Source organism: Diadema setosum, unplaced genomic scaffold (assembly GCF_964275005.1).
Source record: "Diadema setosum unplaced genomic scaffold, eeDiaSeto1 scaffold_24, whole genome shotgun sequence".
Lineage (NCBI taxonomy): Eukaryota > Metazoa > Echinodermata > Echinoidea > Diadematoida > Diadematidae > Diadema > Diadema setosum.
Window position 1 is genome coordinate 350,823 of NW_027307651.1, and position 23,666 is coordinate 374,488.

The following is a 23,666-nucleotide window of genomic DNA, read 5'->3' on the forward strand; positions in this document are numbered from 1 at the left end:
TTCCATTCTATTAATGAGATATGCATGAAAATGTGTTTTCATATAATGACGTCATAGTGACGTCACGGTCGACTGATCACTATGATTTTACTTGCGCTGTCGTCTTTGGGACACGATACATATATGGTATAAGTTTGAAATTGATAGGAAGAGGACTTTCTGAGCTAATCGATGCACAACTTTTGGGGAGAAAGAAGAAGAAAAAGAAGAAGAAGAAGAAAGAATCCGTACAAAAACAGAAGGTGATCCGAGAGGATACTCGGATCACCTAACTAGACTCGGAATTTGTCAAGACTGACAAATTAGGTGATCCGATTTTTTTTTTTTAAATCAATGATTCGAGTCCTGATCGCAATAGGCATGACTATATAGGTTTTATCCTTGTTTAGAGACATTGGCCGTGTGATATTTGGATTCTCATTTAGAAAAGAGAGTAAGGTCTGCCATCTTTGGTACCAAATTCGGTATACACTATAACGAAGAGACAGAATGAAGTATATTTGACCATTGACTCAACTTTGCACAGCGAAGATGGCATCTGAGCAAAAAGTGGTTATTTTGTGAAATGATTCTTGTAACATGGTCTTTGCGTGTGCAAAATATGGGAAAGATAGGACTTGTATTCACCAAGATACAGGTTGAAATATTTATGACCTTTGACCCTAATTTACATACCCAAGATGGTGTCTGATTAAGTAGTTGTTATTTTATGAAATAATGTACGTGACATGAACTAAACATGTGCAAAATATGGGGATGATAGGGGCTGTTTTTCTTGAGTTATTGCAAAGAAAGATGCAGAAAGAAAGAAATATCTCAATACATCGAAGATAAGTTTTATTTCTACCAAGTTTTTTTGACGTGATCTCGGCGTCGTATGAAAAATTGTAGAAAACACTGACGATAGCCCAAAGTCTCAGCTACAACATATTAACATCTGGGAGAAATTCACCGAAGAGTAAGTGAACTAGTGCTCAATAAAGACCGTCATGTCAATTTTCATTTCCAGAAAAATTCCCTCCCATAGAGATAACACGTAAACTGGTTAAATTTGACAAGGTAACATTATATCCATTTTCACGAGGTGAAGACATCATCCGATTAAAATTTTTATTGAACAAAACTTAAAGAGTATTAAATTGGCTACAACATACGAAAATCTGGAAGAAATTCACCGAAGGATAAGTGAGCTAGTCGTCGATAAAGACAATCATGTCAATTTTCACATCTAGAAAAATTCCCTCCCATAGAGATAACACGTCATAACGAAGATACAGGAAGAAGTACATATGACCTTTGACCCCACTTTGCACAGACAAGATGGCCTCTGAGCCAAAAATGATTATTTCATGAAATGATCCTTGTAACATGGTCTTTACGTGTGCAAAATATGGGAAAGATAGGACATGTATTTACTAAGATACAGGATGAAACATTTATGACCTTTGACCCTAATTTACATACCCAAGATTGTGTCTGATCAAGTAGTTGTTATTTTGTGAAATAAAGTACGTGACATGAACTAAACATGGTGGTGATAGGGTATGTTTTTCTTGAGTTATTGCAAAGAAAGTTGCAGAAAGGAAGAAATATTACAATACATCGAAGATAAGCTTTAATTTCAACCAAGTTTATTGACGTGATGCCGACTCCGCATGAAAAAACGAAGGCACATTCACGATAGCCCAAAGTCTCAGCTACAACATACTAAAATCTTGGAGAAATTCACCGAAGCATAAGTGAGCTAGTGCTCGATAAAGATAGTCATGTCAGTTTTCATTTCCAGAAAAACTGCACTCCCATAGAGATAACACGTAAACTGGTCAAATTTGACAATGTTACATTTAATCCCTTTTTACGAGGTGATGCCGTCATCCAATCGAAATGTTGTTATTATATAACTGAAAGACCATTTAATAAGCTACAACATATTGAAATTTGGACGAAAATCAACAAAAGAATAAGTGAGATACGCTTGAGTGAACTTGAAATTTGATGACGTCATTTTGAAAATTTACTTTTTTTACTTTATTAAGAAATTTGATATCTTTTAATCATTTTTCCAGCTTCACCAACCCATGAAATAACATGTACAACTCATCAGCTTTTAGAATATGTAAAGAAAATGGGGGGTCACCGTCCATCCTGACGAGAAAAATCGGGGTTAAAATTGGCGTTTTTTTGGCATTGTTGCACTGTATATCGCCATTGACGCGCGCGCGGAATTTCAACTTTGACGGGCCCGTATGACGTCATATTGAGTCGGATTGACTTGAAACTTGGTAGAAATATTCCTTAACGTTTCAGGCACTCGATAAGAGTGAAAAAACGGGAAAATTCTATTTCATATGAGCTGTGCGTGCGTATATGTGCGCGCGCGTACGCGTCCGTCCGATTTTTTCAATTTTTCAAAAAATGTTCGAAATGGTCTGAAACGTGTGCAAAAAAAAAACTGAGCTCGATTTGAGCATACAAATATTTCAATGCGCGCGTACGCGCACGTTTTAAGAGAAAATATGAATTTTGAGAAGATGAGTAGAATGCGCATAACTTGAATTTTATGTGACGTAAATTTCATTGAAAAATTTCATTCCATTAATGAGATATGATTGAGAATATGTTTTCAAAGAATGACGTCATAGTGACGTCACGGTCGACTGATCACAATGATTTTACTTGATTTGTCGTCTTTGGGACACGATACATATATGGTATAATTTTGGCATTGATAGGAAGAGTACTTTCTGAGCTAATCGAAACACAACTTTTGTCCAGAAAGAAAGAAAGAACAAGAAAGAATCCGTACAGATACAGAAGGTGATCCGAGAGGATACTCGGATCACCTAATAAAAAAAACAAAGAATCAGTACAGATACAGAAGGTGATCCGAGAGGATACTCGGATCACCTAAAGAAGAAAGATTCAGTACAGATACAGAAGGTGATCCGAGAGGATACTCGGATCACCTAATTATCATGTGCGCGCGCACAATAATACACACTTCACTTCCTTAGAAACCTCACCATGACTTTTTACATGCCATGTTTGCATGGATGTAGCCATGTAAATTATGTGTTGGTATTTCAATGACTATGTCAAGAACGATATTACTCAGCAAAATGTGCTTCTAGGGCGGGCGACAATCTTTGCCGCCAGCCCTCATCAAAGATTGTCGCCAGACGACAATCGTTGACGGGGCGACAATCCTTGTCGCAACACACGTCACAAAGCAAGAAGGTTGAAGATCGCAGATGAGGGAGGGAGAGAGGGGGAGAGAGAAGAATAGGAACGGAGAAAAAAAAAACTAGAGATTGTAATTTGTCATCACTGACAAATTAAGGTGATCCGATTTCTTTTTTAATCAATGATTCGAGTCGTGATAGTGCAAAGTCTCAGCTACAACATACTAAAATCTAAGAGAAATTCACCGAAGCATAAGTAAGATAGTGCTCGATAAAGAGAGTCATGTCAATTTTCACATCTAAAAAATTCCCTCCCATAGAGATAACACGTCATAGCGAAAATAGAAAATATGACCTTTGACCCCACTTTGCACAGACAAGATGGCATCTGAGCAAAAAGTGGTTATTTTATGAAATGATCCCTGTAACATGGTCTTTACGTGTGCAAAATATGGGAAAGATAGGACATGTATTCACCAAGATACAGGATGAAACATCTATGACCTTTGACCCTAATTTACATACCCAAGATGGCGTCTGATCAAGTCGTTGTTATTTTATGAAATAATGTTCGTGACATGAACTAAACATGTGCAAAATATGGTGGTGATAGGGTATGTTTTTCTTGAGTTATTGCACATAACGTTGCAAAAAGAAAGAAATATTTCAATACATCGAAGATAAACTTTAAATTCAAGTAACTTTTTTGACGTGATCCCGACATCGTATGAAAAAACGAAGTGCACATTCACGATAGCCCAAAGTCTCAGCTACAACATATTAAAATCTGGGAAAAATTCATCGAAGCATAAGTGAGCTAGTGCTCGAAAAAGATAGTCATGTCAATTTTCACTTTCAGAAAAACTGCTCTCCCATAGAGATAACACGTAAACTGGTCAAATTTTACAAGGATACTTTCAATCCATTTTTACGTGGTGATGACGTCATCCAATCAAAATCTTGTAATTATAAATATGAAAGAACATTAAATAAGCTACAACATACTGAAAGTTAGGTGAAACTCGGCAAAGGATAAGTGAGATACGCTCGAGTGATCTTGAATTTTGATGACGTCATTTTGAAAATTTACCTTTTTTACTTTTTTAAGAAATTTGATATCTTTTAATCATTTTTTCAGTATCGCCAACCCATGAAATGATATGTACAACTCATCAGCTTTCAAAATATGTAAAGAAAATGGGGGGTCACCGTCCATCCTGACGAGTAAAATCGGATTTAAATTTGGCGGTTTTTTGGCATTGTTGCACTGTATATGGCCATTGACGCGCGCGCGGAATTTCAACTTTGACGGGCCCTTATGACGTCATATTGAGTCGGATTGACTTGAAACTCGGTAGAAACATTCTTTGACATTTCAGACATTCGATACGTGTGAAAAGACGGGAAATTTCTATTGCATATGAGCTGTGCGTGCGTATATGCGCGCGCGCGTACGCGTCCGTCGATTTTTTCTGAAATACTCCAAATGACCTGAAACGTGTGCAAAACAATTTTGAGCTCGATTGGAGCATGTTAAAATTTCAACGCGCGCGTACGCGCTCGTTTACTATGAACGTGACTAAATTTTATGAAATATATCAATAGAGCTTGACTTGAACTATATGATATGTAAATTTCATTGAGAAAATCCATTCCATTAATGAGATACGAATGTGAACGTGTTTTCAGATAATGACGTCATAGTGACGTCATGGTTGACTGATCACAGTGATACATTAGATCTGTCGTCCTTATGACGTGATACATATATGGTATCAGTTTAGAAGTGATAGGTAAATGACTTTTAGAGTTAACCGCTGCACAACATTTGAGGAGAAAGAAATAAAGAAGAAGAAGAAGAAGAAGAAGAAGAAGAAAGAATCCGTACAGATACAATAGGTGATCCGAGAGGATACTCGGATCACCTAATGACATACACAGAAGCAGAGACGATAAAGAGAGAATGATTATTCCTTAACGGGAAGAGAACGGAAAGAAACATTCAGTCCATTGGGCTGCAGGCAGCCAAGGCGAAGAATTGTTCCCCGCGTAGTTTATGGACTTTCATATACACGTACACTGTAACAACATCTGTGTTAGATTTAACACCATGGGTGTTAAATCTAACACAGATGAAGCTTCAATAGAGGACCACACCCACAGGTGTAGAAAATGTATTGTGACAGTATTAAGAAGTGTTCACCTGACACTTCGTGGTGTTAATTTGACATTGTGGCTGGTGATATTTTTGACACTGCGCTAGAGTTAATTCAATAATGACACCGCATGGTGTTGATTTGATATTGGTGGTGTTAATTGCAATGGTATAACACCCGTCCAGCTTCAATAGGAGACCACACCAACTGGTGTAGCTGTGGTGTAAATGTGTTTACGCATTTTTTTTTTTCAAAAATCAAGTACTTTATCGGAAAATTCTTTATCGTCTTTTTGAAGTTCAAAATTAACCCGTTTAGGACGTGTCCCGAGTATACTCGGGCTGACGTTTTCCAGGCTGTGGACTGGTCCCGAGTATACTCGGGCTGAGAGAGTGAAATGAACACGCATTTTTAAACTTAGAATTTCACCAACAATACGATACCTATGTTGAAAATGATTTATATTTTGTGGGACTACATACATCAAAGTTGCTATCTATGAACATTTTGTGATGATTGGTCATATCTTATGTCTATAAACAAGCAAAATATTGACAAACATGAGTGCAATTTTCACGACATTCAGACCTTCGCGACGGTCGGGAGACTGACCAATGACGAGCGACCAGCCGCACGCTCTGGCGATCTCATTTGCATCGGTATGCAAATTGTCACACTCAAGTGAAAAGCGTGCGTGCGGCGGTCAAGACCGTTGCGTGCACGCACCTACCTTATTAGCACACATTTACATGATAAAGTATTGTAGCATACTACTTCGTGTTATATCAGGAATGCAATGTCGTACTTATGGATCTTCTATGAAAGCCATCTCGGCATGACAACCTGCTTACCATTATTGGCATGAAATGTTGGCCTTCTTCTTCCGCTGCCGAGTCCTGGGATTTGCCAAAACTCGGCGAATTGAATAAATTCAAAAGTAAATCTTTTGCGTGTCCCTGCATGCATGTGATGTGTGTGAATGTTTTTGTGTCTGTTTGTTATCATGACAGCGATGTTACTTGTAGTTGTTTGAAGAGTTTTACCGTCATGAATAATATTCTGATTGTGTTATAAAATTGTTAAAAAAAAAAGAAACCACTTGGCCAAGAACAAACCGAGTAGGGGATGTACTGCATACAAACAACGCAGTCGATTGTGCTACTTCATCGAAGTCGTAAATTCATATAAATTGAATAGACCAGGTGGCCAGCGTATCAGGTTACATTGTACCTCATTGAATAGACAGGATGTTGATACAAAAACATTCCTAAGACGCACGCGTAGACGCCATCTGAAAAGTCGGGGATTATGAGCATAATAGAGAAGTTCAAAGGCCGATTACAGACAGTCTCTTTTTTCTGCACCGGTCCATAGAATGCATTATAGTGATGTGCTTCGTATGTATTACGTAACCACTTTTACGGACCCCAATGATTTTATGGTTGTTGGGAAGCGAATGTGCAAGTTCTCATGTGGTTGTAACCAACATATATGTATAGAATATTAACTTCGACAACGAAATACGCTGCAATAAAGCGAGTAAACAAGACATATGGCTTTTTTTTTCTCTCATACGCTTAGCATTCGCCAAAAAATTGTAGATATAATTATGATGTTCGATATTTAATGTTTGCAGCATTTCAAAGAAGCAGTCAAAATAAAATAATATCCCATATTTCGATGATACCGACGATGGTGATGTCGTCTGTTAAGTCTTTTTTGTTCTAGTTCTGTATGAATTCCTCATAATATGCTAAAATTCGGCTATAGTCGCTCTGTCAATTATACTTATACATTTAGAAGTCTGAGGTGTTTTCAGTCCACTTCTTTCGTAAGTTCACGAGTCAATTTTTTTTTCGATCATTGAGTTCAATCCATTTATAATCAGTCAAATATGACAACTTATACCGAAAAAAAAAACGATTTTTCTTTTTTTTTTCTTTGTAGAAAGCGCTCCAAATTTGCGAAGTGGTGATTCAATTTTGCAAGAGACGGAGATGTGATAACCACATCGCTTCTATGAACATTTTGTTTAGGAGCAAGTTATTTCGGGCAATAAAAACATGAAATTAATTTTCTTGTCTTATCTCATGTTTATCGATGTAATCACATTTTTTTCATGTTGCTATTGAAGTAATTTATGCACTTATCGTGCCTGTGTATTTTTTTATGTCTACGTATATCTCTGCATTTAGGTATGCCTACATTCATTCATTCCATTAGACTTCGTGAAATTGCATTGAAGCATTTTCATATTCATAAACGATTGCAGCAAATGCTCTTTTCCTTTATACATTATGCTTATTGAATGAGATTGTTAGTACTTCATTTTTGTTTTTGTCTTTTATCGGGGCATGACTGGTATACACAATAAAAAAAAATATTGATTTACACTCATGACATAAGAGAAGATCATTTCAGCAAAATTAGCCGTCTGTTATGAGATATCAAAGAATGCCGGGAGAAATGTCGTTTATTTCAACAAAAATATCGTCTTTTCCTTATTTTCTGAAGTGATGTAATAATTGTACGTCTTCAAGCCTGTGTGGCTTGTGCTTGCCATACTTCCATGATCATGTCGGCTTCTTCTACAGCTGCCGGATGGCCAACCTTTTTTGTTGCTAAATTGAATGAATTTCTCCGTCGAACTCGGGAATGCTCACCTGCGACCCTGTTTGAAAAGACGCTCTCTCATATTGAGACGAATTTGAATTCTCAATGGACATTCTAATTTGAACTGTGTTAAGGCTACGTAATTTGAAGTGATAGGATATAGTGAAAGGAAGCCGAGATTGAATGAACATCTTCATTAAGCGATCTTTTTTTTTTAGGCGATTTTGAATTACCTAACTGTGAAATTAGAAGACAAACGTACACACACACACGCAAAATCTTTGCATAATGTTGAACCATTTTGAACACTCGATTATGCCGTTTTGCTCTTCCTTTGTAATACATTTGCCTCGATTAGTGCTGCTTCGATTTATCTCATTGCATCTCATTATTTTCTTTTCCAGCTATCCACTTCTTCATTCCCATCATCTACAATTAATCGTTTAGATTGAATATCCCCATTGATGGTGGCGATCACCTTTCCAAGATACTTTGCCCGTATTATTATATATAATCTCATAAGATATCACCATAACACAGATTATAGGCAAACCTAGCCGTGTGTAATATTTCATTTCGTTTGCAAAAGTGTGTTCAGATTACGGTCCATGGAACTAAATTTAGAAGACCAGCCTATTTTTTTTTTTTAATCTCTTTATCTCTCAATCTTTCTTCTTATCGCATATATAACAATAATCTATCCCGTTTGCTGATGATTATCATATCACTGTGTGACATTTAATTTCAAGTGATGTGCAGTGAACAATACCTTCCCGCCATTACGGTAGAGTTGTAAGGGAATCATGATTGCACATAAAATTTGCAACATACAACCCGACAGTAAACTTACAAATGCGCTCGTTGATCTCCTTTATTCATCTCATGGAAACCTAAGTCATATAATTATGGTCGAAATCTGGAGGCAGTCATGATGGATAATTTCACAAAGCAAACGTCTTTATACAAAAATGCATGGAGTTCGCAGGTTTAGTCACCATTAGCTGTCAAAGATTGCAAGAAAGATGCAACGATTTATCTGAATATTGAACATCCCATCAGGCTCTTGTCGACATTATAAAAATTGTTGAAACAAAATCAAGAAACAAACTCAAATGGAAGATTGGTTTGAGAAACTCAACTTGGATGTTGCTTGAAGCTTTTTTTTTTTCTCTCTCTCATACTTATGAATGACAGCGTGATTATGTTATAAGATCGTTAAAAAAATCTACTCGGCCAACGAACCAAATAGAGGATATACTGTATAATAGTCATCATTTTCATACAATGCAAGAGCCGATATTGCCACTATGGGGTCTTACAATTATACTCATCATGGTGAAACACAGCGTAACATGTGCGCTTGTTATAGGCAAGAACACTTTGAATAGACCAGGTGGCCAGAGTATCAGGTTACATTGTACCTCCTTGAATAGACAGGATGTTGATACAAAAACATTCCTAAGACGCACTCGTAGACGCCATCCGAAAAGTCGGGGATTATGAGCATAATAGAGAAGTTCAAAGGCCGATTACAGACAGTCTCTTTATTCTGCACCGGTCCATAGAATGCATTATAGTGATGTGCTTCGTATGTATTACGTAACCGCTTTTACGGACCCCAATGATTTTATGGTTGTTGAAAATCCAATGTGCAAGTTCTCATGTACTTGTTACGAACATGTATTACAGAATTTAAACTTCAACAATGACATACGCTGCAATAAAGCGAGAAACAAGACATACGGCAGAAGTTGTCTTTTTTTTCTCTCTCTCTCTCATACGCTTAGAATTTACAAATAAAAATTATGATGTTCAGTATTTGATGTTTGCAGCATTTCAAAGAGGCAGTCAAAATAAAATTACATCCCATATTACGACAATACCGACAATAGTGATGTTGACTGTTTAGTCTTTTTTGGTTCTAGTTTTGTATGAATTCTTCATAATAGGCTAATTTTCGGCTATAGTCGCTTTGTCAATTATTTATACGTTTAGAAGTCTGGGTTTTTCAGTCCATCTCTTTCGGAAGTTCACAAGTCAAATGATTTCGCGATCATTGAGTTATAATGGTTTTAGCAACACACTACCGTTTTGTTTCTCAATCGATTTATAATCAGGAGAATATGGTAACTCATGCCTAAAAAAAAAACAACAACTTTTTTATGTAAATTTGTAGAAAGCACTCCAAATTTGCGAAGTGATGATTCAGTTTTGCGAGAGACGGAGATGTGATAACCCGTCGCTTCAATTGAACACTCTACTTTGTTTAGGAGCAAGGAATTTCGAGCAATAAAAGCATGAAATGTTCTTGTCCATCTCATATATTGATGTGATCAAATATTTTCATGTTTATGCACTTATTGTGGCTGCGTATTTTTGTAATAATTGCATTATCTCTGTATTTACGTAGACCTACTTGCATTCATTCCTTTAGACTTCGTGAAATCGCATTGAAGCATTTTCATATTCATAAACGATTGCAGCAAATGCTCGTTTCCTTTATACATTATGCTTATTGAATGAGAATAGTACTTCATTTTCTGTCTTTTACCGGGCGATGACTGGTATACACAATAAAACAAAATAATATTGATATACACTCATGACATAAGAGAAGATCATTTCAGCAAAATTAACAGTCTGTTATGAGAGATCGAAGAATGTCGGGAGAAATGTCGTTTATTTCAACAAACATATCATCTTTTCGTTATTTTCTGAAGTGATGTAATGATTTTAGACCTTCAAGCTTGTGTGACATGTGCTCGCCGTTCTCCCATGGTCATGTCGTCTTCTTCTATCAGCTGGCGGGTGGTCAACCTTTTTGTTTCTAATATGAATGAACTTCTCCGACGAACTCGGAAATGCTCACCTGCGACCCTGTCTGAAAAAATACTCTCTCACATTGATGCGAATCTGAATTCTCGATGAGAATTCTAATTTGAATTGTGCTAATGCTACATTTTTTGAAGTGATAGGACATAGTGAAAGGCAAACGAGGTTGAATGAACATCTTCATGGCGCGGTCTTTTTTTTCTTTTTTTTTGGCTATTTTGAATTACGTAACTACGAAATTGGAAGGCAAACGTACACAAAAAAATTGACTGCAAAATCTTTGCATAATGTTGTACCCTTTTGCCCTTTTTTGCCGTTTTGCTCTTCCTTTGTAATACATTTGTCTCAATTAGTGTTCCTTCATTTTATCTCATTACATCTCATCACTTTCCTTTCCAGCTATCCCCTTCTTCTTTCCCATATACAAACGTGTAGATTGAATATTATCATTGATGGTGATGATCGCTTCTCCAAGATACTCGGCCCATAAAGTTTATATATGTATGTATATATATATATATATATATATATATATATATATATATATACATATGTATTATACAAAACGTAGAAAGATATTACCAAAACACAGGTTGTAGGCAAACCTCATCTTGTATAATTTTACATTACGTTTTAAAAATCTTTTCAGATTATCTACCGTCAATCAAACAAAAGTTAGATGACCAGCCTATTTTTCTCTCCTTTTTCTCTTCTCATCGTATAGACTCCCCTGTTTTATCTGAAGAGCTCATACATGTTCTGTCAACTGGCTTAAACAGGACCGGTGTTTTATTCTTAGTTTTTTTTTTTTTTTTTTTTTTTTCTATGTAAGAAATAACGATACTCATTTAGGTTGGTGATTACTTTTTATAATAATTAAATATATGTCTTGTATCACTGTGTGAAATCTCATTTCACTCGATACATAGTGAATAATCATTATCTTCCCGACATTACGTCGAAGTTGTAAAGGAATTGTAAGATCGTACAGAAAAATAGCAGCATCAAACCCCGATAATAAACTCACAAATCCACTCGGTGATATCTTGTATGCATCCTATGAAAACCTATTATAAGTCGCATGATCGAAATTTGTAGGTAGTCACGATTGATAATTTCAGGAAGCAAACTTCTTTATACAGACTTCTTCAGGGGATGGCAGGTATCGCGCAAGCGTGGATTATGCATTTTTATTCGTCTCAAAGAAAGTTAGAAAGATGCAAAGATTTGTTTGAATATTGAACATATTCCAGGCTCTTGTCAATTTTATGGGAATTACTGAAACAGAACCAAGAAATAAACTCAAGTGGACGTTATTCTATTACGAAATTCGACTTTGATAAATCAGTATCACCAATTCTACTTGTAATATTACATCGTTGATGGTTTGCCTAGTGTTGAAATAAAGCCACGTGCTTCTGTTACAGACACGCGAGCTTTATATTTGGATACAAGTAGCGGGGACAAACAAGGTGTAACAGATTTTCAAATGCTGTATACAATGAATAAACTTCCTTCTGTTTCCAAAATTCATTGACTAGCTATGGTAAGGAATTTTGTGAACAACAGGAAGTCAAGAGTGGGTTCGTGTGCCTTTGATATCGCCACAATACGAGATTTACTTGGCGTGTCTTACAGTCGTGTAAATGGAAATACGCAAGCCTGTACACAATCCTCCGATCGATCGCTTTTCATTGAAAGACTTTGAAGGCTTGTGATCAACGGATTACAGTTTCCATAAAAGATTGCCTCCATGAATCAGTAAATTCAAGACAATTATGTAGTAGAAATTTGCGACACCCTCGAAATAGCCTGGTGCCCAATAATAAAAGACGCTATTCAGTTGAGTTGACCAGGGAACGTAAATTGACGATCGTACAGTACGTGAAGTTCAAACCGCGCGCGCGAACCCAGATAGCGAAGGGAAGGGACATTATTATTCATGAGCGGTCGTTATTCATCCAATCAGAAAGCGGATTCCTACACCGCATACACGGCAATTTGATGATTGAGTAAAGCGGGACCGTAAGTCACACCCCCTTAGTAACCCTCGGTTCGGGCTCGATTTTGGAAAACCTGTCCGTCTGTGGGGGTGTTCGCTCGCCAAAGCAAACCGTCCTAAACGGGTTAACAAGTAGTGCAGTAACTAAGAAACTATTCAAAAAACAATTTTATATTTTGAAATGACACCCGGAGGTGTTAATCTAACACCATGAATGAGCACCGGAAATTTAACACCAGCTCGGTGTTTCATATTTAACACCGGACTTTTTGCAGTGTGCATATACATTCAATATAAAGTGAATGCCATTTTATGAATTTCTTGTTTCCCTAGCGAGGGCATCGAGACATATAATCGAGGAATGCGTCCAAAAGAGACAGTCCAGTCAAAACCGATGTAGGTACCGAGCCCCGTCCAACGCTACTTCCGTTATACTAACGTGTGTGGTGAGTGGATTCAAGCCGGAAATTTCTATGATGTGGACAGATGAGTCTGGAGAGAGACTACAACCCGTTTATTCTCTACAGACAACGCTATCTGACAACACGTACGAGAGGTTCGAAAAAATCAATGTTTCAGCCAATCACCGGACAGAGGAAACCTTCGAATGCGTAGCTACCGGTGACGCGGTGAATGGAACGTCGACCAAAGAAATCACTCTTCTGCCTGTATCAGGTTTTGTAAAAAGTTTTCAATTTTGTGTTTCTGAATAATAACGAGTCGAAATAATAGTTTCCGGCGTCACTACTAGAAAGTATGCACAATGAAAAAGGAACTATGCTTCATCAAATGTTTTGAATCTGATTTTTCACGAGGAAGTCTCTCGTGTGAGTGGGTAGCTTTGAGTAATTGATTGATTTAATTGATTTGATTGATTTGATTGGTTCCTGCATTATATAATTGCTCATGCAGATACATACACATCATAAACATTGTTGGTGCCATACATATATACATAAACATTCATTGTTAACATAGTAAGTTTCTTCATTGCCTTTACAATGTACAACAAAACATAATTATCAGCGATGCAATGAATAACACAGAAGAGCTACAGCTTAGGCATTGCTTAATTTGCATGCAGCCCTCGTATATAATGGATAACATATAGGAAAATAGAAGGGAGGGATGACTTGCATAGAGATAGGATAGAAGAAAGGAGAGAGGAGTAATATAATTGCTTGACCACACTTATATGAAAGCGTATTTTGCTAATAAAAACATATGCTTAAAAATGAACGTTAATGAATTTCACTAAGTAGGGACAAGGGGGTGTAACAATGTTTTTCTGTGTTTGGACGGTTTACCCGACCGTGTGGTCAACTACGTTTTTGGCCTACGCAAATGTGTTGATATAGTAAAATTAGTGAGATACTGCTAAACGCCTTCTTACCGATGTGATGAGTGAATAACGATAACTTACTGTGTCTTCATCAAATTTCAGATAATGTCGGTCTCATCATTGGACTCTACATTGGTTTACCAGCTGCCGTATTAATCCTATTTCTCCTTGTGAGAAAGCTTCGGCAAAAACGCGATCAGGATTACGTTCCAGAACGAGGTGTCGTTTTATGTTTCTGTGCTATTCATTTGTTTGTTTTTAAATTTTCATTCTTCGTCCTTCAAATAATCATCTTTATAAGATTGCGTTGTGTTTCGAATCAACCACTTCTGCCATGTCTGCATAATAGTTTCGTGAGAGGCTCAGCAATACGTAGTTTTTGGAGGTTTTTTTTTTTTTTCTGTTTTTAGCACAAGCATCTCGGGTTTTACAGTAATAGAATTTATACAATCTCTATTCCTGATGTCCAGTTTCTGTGGAATTATCACCAACCGGGCAGACGACCATGAATAGTGAAGATGAGAGCAGAAAGTGGTACTCCGTGCATTGGATGGACTTCAACCTTTGTTGCAGACAACTCGAAGACGTGTCCTCAAAGCACGTGAGTATGGGATGGGGGTGTTTAGACCGACATCCCTTCTCATTCAGACACAATGTGTTGGATTCTTTGTTGAAACCGTGGGTATGACATGAACGTTGTGTTCCTTTGATTATACTGAAACAAAATGGTGCGTACAATAGCCGAATAAAGGCAATGGTGGCTTTCATGAATAGTTTCAATGTCCAAAGCGATTATGTACACTATACTCATTTGACAAGTCACCGGGCCTAAGCCTGCAGTAAACGGAACTGTTGTGATTACAGGTATGGCAACCAAGGATATTAATAATGCGGCAATTCTATGTTTTACTTTGAATCTGGAGAAACTAGGATGGGATTTACAGGAGGAGGTTCAGTTTCAAATATTTTTATGTTCCCTGCACTGGTTACCTTTTACTACAGCAGATTAAAAACAAACAGAAAAACAAACATACATACAAAAATATTCTTTAAACTTTATGATAATGCGAGAATTTGGTACTGTAAAGCATTTTACCTATTGGCATGGTTACTGCGTCACATTTTGCTCTTGGATGCCTAACTATGTGCACCGCATAAAGTCGTCACTGAACACGCTGAAATAATTACCAGTTGGAGTAGACGTGAAGAGGCAAGAGCTGGTATGGTTTTTATTTTGTTGCATCTTTGATCATCAATGGAACCTTTCTGATAATGATTGCTGTTATAATTTGAATTCTTATTAAGTATGCTTACATGATTGTTTGGGTGTTATTACTTTTTAATTAATGTTGCATCACAAAAAGTATTGTTTCTATTGTCAACTGTCACCTTCAAGTTGTGTATCACTAAACTCGTCTTAAAGTAAAGGGTTTCATGTGTCGCTTCTCTTTGTGTTTGGCAGTATTGATGCTTTGATTGCAATGTGAAGTGTTTTCCATACAAACCTCGCAATGTAATCTCAAACTAATTATCGACTCAAGTCACCTTTACACAGTGTAAAACAGAATTCCAGTCAAAATCTTTAAATCATATACATTTCTATTAAGGCATCAATGTTTTGCCTGGAAATATTCTGTGCTCAAAGTGTTTTTGCTGCATCAGTGGTCTTTTTATTCAAAAAGAGGTTATCTGAAAAATGGACAAATGATCTGAAATCTCAGTATACAATATACTGACAGTGTTACTGATGTTATGCTCGACATTGTCCCCTGCGCAATTATACTGAGGTAGGAGTAACACCAGCAACTAGCACCAAACTTGAGAATACCCATTGCCATTTTTTTTTTTGAGGGGGGGGGGGGGGGGTCAAACTTCCTTCGTAATCATATTATCGTCGACCTCATGCCAGAAGGGCCCCAACAGTGTACAAAGTCTATGGTGTTAGGGCCCTTCTGGCATGAGGCCGACGTTATTATCAATATTATGATTATCATTTTTTTTTCTTCACAGTCAAGAATTTGTCTGAAATTTTGTAATCACCAGTTTAGTACAACATCATCTGAAACAGTTTCTTTGAAAACGCAGTTTCAATTATCACACCTATTCATGTTTTTTCTTCTTCTTCTTTTTTTTTTTCAGCCAATAATACCTAGCTGGTTGTACGCCCTCTACCGGTTTGCACTGGTCGGCAGTATTTTTGCATACGCCGTATTTGATCGACTCGCAATGGCGACGCTGGGCCCGAAGGTCTTCATTTACTTCCCTCTTTGGCTGCGTGTTTCTGCTACAATTTATGTTTATCTCGTCTGTTTTAATACTGTGATAGTCTTCAAGAAGAGCAGGACAAATGAACTACGTGAAGGTAAAGTCTTTATGGATGGATAGAAAATGGTTAAGGGAAGATTGAGATATAAAAGCTGACAAGGGTCTGGCAAGTCTATTAACAGAATCTGATGTATTCGAATGTCGATACTAATGTCTTGGTTTTTCACAAAGGTTTTTACATGACAGGTTGAGAACTTGCTTGAGACTTTTCTGTTGTTTCACCTAAGTGACATTTTATCTCAAATGATATTTCAAAGACACTATTTTGCGAAGGCTGAATCTGAAGGAATTATAAAGTTTTGATGTGCGTTTGATGTTATGATGTTTAAGAGGATAGACACACACATACACACCTCACACACACACACACACACACACACACTCAAATACATAGATTTATGGTTTCAATAAACAAAATGTTTTCATGCCTTTGAATGGTGTTTATAAAATTCAATTACAACACTATTATTAATGAAAAAGAAACTCAAATGAAACACCAACAGATTTTAACCGTTTCTGAGAACACTTGAAATCCTGCCTCTGAATCTTTTGGGGTTTTTTATGGTCTATTACAACAGTACTGTTAAAAAACATTGTTAAAAATGCCCTTCAAATCTCCAACACTTCCAGTCTTGTCACTTTTCCATTGTCAATCTCCATAGTCGTTGTCCTCTCCCAAATTCTGTTCGACCTTTATTCTTCTTTTTATTGCAACTGATTTTGTTTGTTTGTATCCTGTTGCTGACTATTCACTCAATGTGTAAAAGTATCATTTGTGACCGTGCACCTCAAAACGAACATAAAGTCGCACACACTGATTTTGCGTGAGGACTGAAAATAAGTGAAATGGGTCAACCTAGCCGAACTTGACTTTTTAATATTTTCTGAAAGAGCGGGTCTTCTTTTACATTATGCTAAAATTTGGTATCATAAAATGGGCAGGAAAGTGTGTTTTTTTAGCAGTTTATCTCGAACATTTTTGGTAGAATAGTGTGATTAGGTGTGTCTTTTCGAATCCCTTGTTCATTTCTGAAAAACCTTGTCTACACTCTTCACTTTCAACTCTAATAACTTTTGAAAAGGTAGTGCTACTGCTTTGAAAGTTGGCATTAATTATGGACAGAATGTGTTAATGAGGCATGCGTAATTTCTATTAATATGATAATCCCTTCAATTTTGTTACTCTGGTGGTTTACTTCCTGTTTTTTGTCCCATTCATCGCACAGCCAGCACGGTTTGGTGAAGATTAAGCGCTTGAATAGACACTGTACTTCAGAGCCTCTTTTCTCAGTTTACACTTTTCCTGAGTTTGTGCTTTCTTTCCAATATTTAGATAGGTTAGGAGAGTCCATTTGATTTGAGTTATACATCATTTTAAAGCTTAAAGTCTGCTCTTTCAGAATATGGTCTTAACTAAAAATTAATGTCTGGCGACTTTTTGTTTGTTTTGAGGTGCCGGGTCACATTTATACATTTAGCCATATAGAACAGTTAACAAACGGAATGTGTTTCTTGTAAGAAAACCCGAATTATAAATTATAATAACAATGAATGGACTTCCTTTCGGTGCATATAGCCTACAGCACAACGACTGATAATTAAGTTAGGTAACATTCAAAAGTTACTTGCTAAAAGCGGAGTATATCGTGTAATTTTAGCTGGTTTGTTTCCGATACGTAATTATGATTTTTTTTTCTTACGGTAATTTTAAATGCGCCTTTGAATGTTTCTGTAACAGATATATGGCGCCATACAAATTCTGTGGATTATCATCATCATCATCATCATCATCATTATCACACATCATCAACTGAGAAACATATTTAGCATCGACCAAATAACAACAATTTCTAGTTAATGCTGCAACATTTTTGCTGCTGAGGGTATGGCTAAGTTAATTTTAGATCTCATACAATGAATTGGATTATGACACACACACAAAAGAAATGCATTTCTTCAAACCGATGGTAACTGTTAAGAGATTGCAATACCGCACCCAACTCTCTAACTATGATTACCAAAGTGAAAGATTACAACATTGTCTCATCGATCATGTTTGTGTAACATTGATCACCATTATTCTCTCTGTCGACGTCGTTTTCCGTTGTACTTACAGACAGATCATGGTACCAGATTCAGTGGTTTTTCTTTCACCTCACCGCTGCTCCTTCCATCATTGCAAATGCTTTCTACTGGGGGTCTGGGTACCATACCATCATACGCCACTATTTGTAATATCCTTCCCACCGTCGTCTGCCTCAGCGAAATTTTCTTCACCCTGATCGTCGTCAAATTCAAACACTCAGGGTATGCGCTCGTGTACCTGCTTATCTACCTGCTCTTCACGGTCATCTACCAGGCAGCTGGGGGAACGGACCCGTCCGGAAACCCTTTCGTTTATTCCTTTCTCGACTTCAAACACAACTTATTTGTGGCGATCATGGTAACGGTTGGCGTGCTCTTGGCAACGCTGGTAACTCAGGCCATTCTGAAAGGATTGTACGTTCTCAGTGACCGACTTTTTTTTTTATCATTTTTTAAATTATTAATAAATACCATGGTAGGATAAGAAGATAGCAGAGGAAGAGAAGATGTTGGCTTCACGCTGTTAAGGAAAGACGACACATTAGTTTAAAAAGATAGGAAGGTTAGCCTTCTTCTCAGCCACGGCCGCTGCAGAGACTCCAATTCTCCCGCTTTCGAAGGGAGATCTCCCGCCGAAAGCCCATTTTTTTCAGAATCTCCCGTTCTTCCGCTTGAAATTAAATTTCTCCCGCATGAAATGATTTCTTACTTAACTTTATTGTATGTTGAAAAATAAGCCTGAGATAGCGCGAGAGAGCATCTAGAACCCTCTCTAGACAGCAAGGAACTTCGCGCTGGTGATGTGGCAAGTTGGAGTCTCCCGTTTGCAAGGGCTTTCAGATGGGAGAATCTCCAGATCAGAAGGTGCTTGGGGTTGGAGTCTCTGCCGATGTCCTTGATTCCCCCTGCAGAAAAAAAAAAAAAAAAAAAATGTGTGTGTCCGCAAGACAGAGAGCGAGGGAGAGAGAGAAGGATATAGGAGAAGAGATTGGTATTGCTTACAATAAGGGGGAGGAGGGGGAGTGGGAGAGAGTGAAAGAGAGAGGGAGAATGAACGCGGGAGAATGGGGGTGAAAGGGAGAGAGAGAGAGAGGGAGAGAGAGAGAGAGAGAGAGAGGGAGAAATAGGGAATAGGGATTTAGAGGCTGGGGGCATAGCTGGTAATCGAAAACCACATGTGTACGATGTATTCATAACACAGGTGTATCAAGGAAGTATACTATAAACGGTGTAAACACACAGAAATGATCATTATACATTCGCACTTGCAACTTGGACTGGTTTACGAGCATATCTGAAAACAAAAACGGCTGAAAAGAGAACACAAAGCAACAGCAATCGCGCTCTTCCACGCACCGTATAGGGCTCACACCCGTAAATAAAATGGACTGTCCCAGACCCCTTCACAAATTCGTACCAAAGATACCAAAATAAATGAAGAAAAATAATAAAAAATCAATGATGTATTTTGGCAAAAAAAAAGAAAGAAACTGAATAGCTGTAGATAATGAGTATGAATTCCTCTACAAACTGCATTTTGGTTGGAAGATGAAAGCTTTCCTGATGAAATTTGAGGGGACTTTATTTCATTTGGTACGTGTATGGAAAAAAGGTGATTTTTTGAGTGACAAGAACACGTAGTCTGGCTTTGCGGACCCTCGGACAGAATTTGAGCAAAAGAATCTAACCTGGAAATTTGATGGATGAAATGGTATATCTCACTTATCTAGCAGCTTTCCCGGTTAGTGAAGCTGAAACACCTCATTTCTCCCAGCTATTTTAAAGAATTTCTTTTTAAATTTGAATTTTAACACAGGTCTCTATGGGCAATTATTTACCCGTGTGAGCCCTATAGAGAATGCACGCAATTCTACGGGAAGTATTTATGGTCTATGTTGATCTATTGTGTCAGATCTCTTTCTCCCTCCCCCTTCTTCTTCCTACCCCCTACCCCTCTCCTCTATCACCCCCCCCCCCCCCAACTCTGCTTGGCTACAATTTGTTTTCTTATTATGTTGTGGTACTAGATCTTTGTGCATAGCAGTCATCAGTATCACACAACTTTGAATGACTGTGTTATTTTAATGTATTTCTTTGTTTTTTGCTACCACCGAAACAGCTCAAAATACATGAAGTTAGTCTGTTTGACAAAAACAAAGTCTTTTAAAATACTTTGTAGGCAATAAGGTGATGATAACACCCCCATAATCAAGGATACTACCTGTATCTATGTATTCATCTTATGAAGAACTGATCAACACTGCAAGATTTATTTTTGAAAAAAAAAAAACACACCAAAGGGCATGATTTTCAAAAGTGTCCCTTTGAGAAGCTTTATAACCCTTGAATGTGTAATTTCTCATATGATGTAGGGGCAAATATCATCAAAAACACATTCATTATGTTAGAAAGTCAAATATGACCTCCACTATAGGGCTCACACCTGTAGATAAAATGGACTGTCCCAGACCCCTTCACAAATTCGTACCAAAGATACCAAAATAAATGAAGAAAAAATTATAAAAAATCAATGATGGAGTTTGGCAAAAAACTGAATAGCTGTAGATATTGAGTATGAATTCCTCTACAAACTGCTCTTTGGTTGGAAGATGAAAGCTCTTCTTATGGAATTTTGGGGGACTATATTTCATTGGGTAAGTGTACGGAACATAGGTGATTTTTTGAGAGACAAGAACACGTAGTCTGGCTTTGCGGACCCTTGGACAGAATTTGAGCAGAAAATCTACCCTGGAAATTTGATGGATGAAATGGTATATCTCACTTATCCAGGTTAGTGAAGATGAAACACCTCATTTAACACAGCTATTTTACAGAATTTCTTTGACATTTGAATTTTAACACACGTCTCTATGGGCAATCATCTACCCGTGTGAGCCCCGTACCGTTGAACGAACCGATCTCGAAAAAGCGGTATTTTACGTGATCTCGGAAAGTCTAAAGTTTCCCTGACTGATGGATGGCTGTTTCGATGACAATATATTTCACATTCCCTTTATACATTTAGAGTGAGATAGCATTTTCATAATATGTTACAATTTATCATCAGCACGATTAATGGTTCAGTATCTAAATTAGACGGGTTTCTCTTGTACAATATAAGTATGCATAAGACGAATGCTGGTGAACAAATATTACCTCTTGATTTTGTCAGAATCTTCATATCTCTTTGAAGGACAAGTTCACCATCATAGACTTGTGGATTGAGTAAATGCAACAAGAGGAATAATAAAACACATCTTATAGTGAATGTTTGGGGGAAATCGGACAATCTGTAAGAAAAAGTTATGAATTTTTAAAGTATCTGCGCAGTCACTGCCGGACGAGAAAACTACCACAGTGTACGATGCCACATGCGTAGAACGATATAAGAAAAGTATAAGGAGAATTTCACAAAATTATTTTGGGGAAAAATGCACATTTCCTTGACTTGAGGCAGACATATTTTAATGGCAGAAGAGGCAAATTAAAACTTCTTCTATTACGTGAGAAAAGTGAAAATATGTTCATTTTTGTTAAGTTTTCTTTATATCGTTATACACATGTGACATCACAAACTGCAGTAGTCTTCTCATCCAGCAGTGATTGAGCAAAAACGTCAAAAATTCATTACTTTTGAACGGATTAATTTAGCCGATTTTCCTCAAACTTTCACTGATGTGTTATACTTATGTTGATGCTTTCACTCAATCCACAAGTCTATCAAGGTGGACTTTTCCTCAAAAAAAAAAATATGATTCACTCCGTCTGGAAGTACTTGAGCGTGCATCGAGAACACAGCATACCAATTAGTAATGTTGCATATTGCTGATGGTTAAATGCACATTGTCCTTTGGACCCTGTTGATAATAACCTCTCATGTACTTTTCACATAAACTATCTGAGTAAAAGTTTTTTCAATTAAATCGGGTATTCTGAACAAGTTATGAAAATACTCCCTACCAATATCTTCAGAAATCATGTTAATCTTAGTTTGTACAAATATTTTAAACCTATAGGATTATGGTTGCTTTATCTTCTTCTGAGATAATTCATCTTTTATAAGAGAGTTGGTAACACAGGGCTTAGCCACGTCTACAAAATGCAAGCAGTTAGAATCCGACCTCTGTTCTCCGGATATGTAGGGATTGCCGCCCGTCCGGATGAGCGATATGGGTGAAACACTGTTTACATACATGTACATAGCTGTTGACTATCTTCAGAAATCATGTTAATCTTAGTTTGTATAAACATTTTAAACCTATAGGATTATGGTTGCTTTATCTTCTTCTTGATAATCTATCTTTTATAAGAGAGTTGGTAACAGATGGCTTAGCCACGTCTACAAAGTGCAAGCAGTTAGATTCCGACCTCTGTTCTCCGGATATGTCGGGATTGCCGCCCGTCCGGATGAGCGATATGGGTGAGACACTGTTTATATACATGTACATAGCTGTTGACCCAGAAGTAGCTAGGTAAGTGGCGTACACCGCAAAAGTGGTGAATCTTTGCCAGCATATTATAATTATAGTTTGATTTTAACTGAAATTGAAACATTTCAATGTAGAATTCATAAAGCCTACCATGTTTTCGTAGGGTATTATAGGTAATTCATGTATTTTTTGTGTGTTTTTAATTAGGTTTTAATCACTTTTTTTCGTGTTCTATCTGTGATTACTTTCGGATGAGAGAGAAGTCCGGATGGCAGATTGCCAGATAAGCAAGGTCGGAAAGTAGTTTGTTAGGTACAGATTGGCATTACAGATTATTCTCATTAAAACCTTCGGAATTAGGAACATTATTTCGTTCGCGTATTTAAACACCTTCAAATAGCGAGCTGTATCTAGCATTGACACGTACATCAATTGCCTTGTTATGTAGTACATTAGTCAATTTACGACGTGTCGTGAGGATTTAACAAACTACACTGACTAGCAACAGGTACATGCACAACAGGTAACCAAACAAATAAACCGAACTTGCAAAGTACAGCTTTTGATAAATGTATTCGCATGTAAACGCTTTGTAAAGTAATCTGCGTGTAGCACACAATCATGAACTTGCACATTACCTTTTAGATACTGCCGAACGTCTTTTGTAATTTGTGTATGATCCATTCTTTCTCTTTTCTG

General features: G+C 37.2%; 1 protein-coding gene across 1 annotated transcript in view; it reads left to right on the forward strand.

Moving 5' to 3' along the window:
- Positions 1-5,292: 5,292 nt before the first annotated feature.
- LOC140245713 (uncharacterized) overlaps positions 5,293-23,666 on the forward strand; it is a 72,829-nt gene continuing 54,455 nt past the window's right edge. Inside the window, exons 1-6 of the mRNA XM_072325250.1 lie at positions 5,293-5,347; positions 13,119-13,465; positions 13,941-13,953; positions 14,230-14,346; positions 14,598-14,728; positions 16,267-16,489. Of these exons, the coding sequence (XP_072181351.1) occupies positions 5,293-5,347; positions 13,119-13,465; positions 13,941-13,953; positions 14,230-14,346; positions 14,598-14,728; positions 16,267-16,489 (886 nt within the window). The remainder of the gene's footprint in view (positions 5,348-13,118; positions 13,466-13,940; positions 13,954-14,229; positions 14,347-14,597; positions 14,729-16,266; positions 16,490-23,666) is intronic.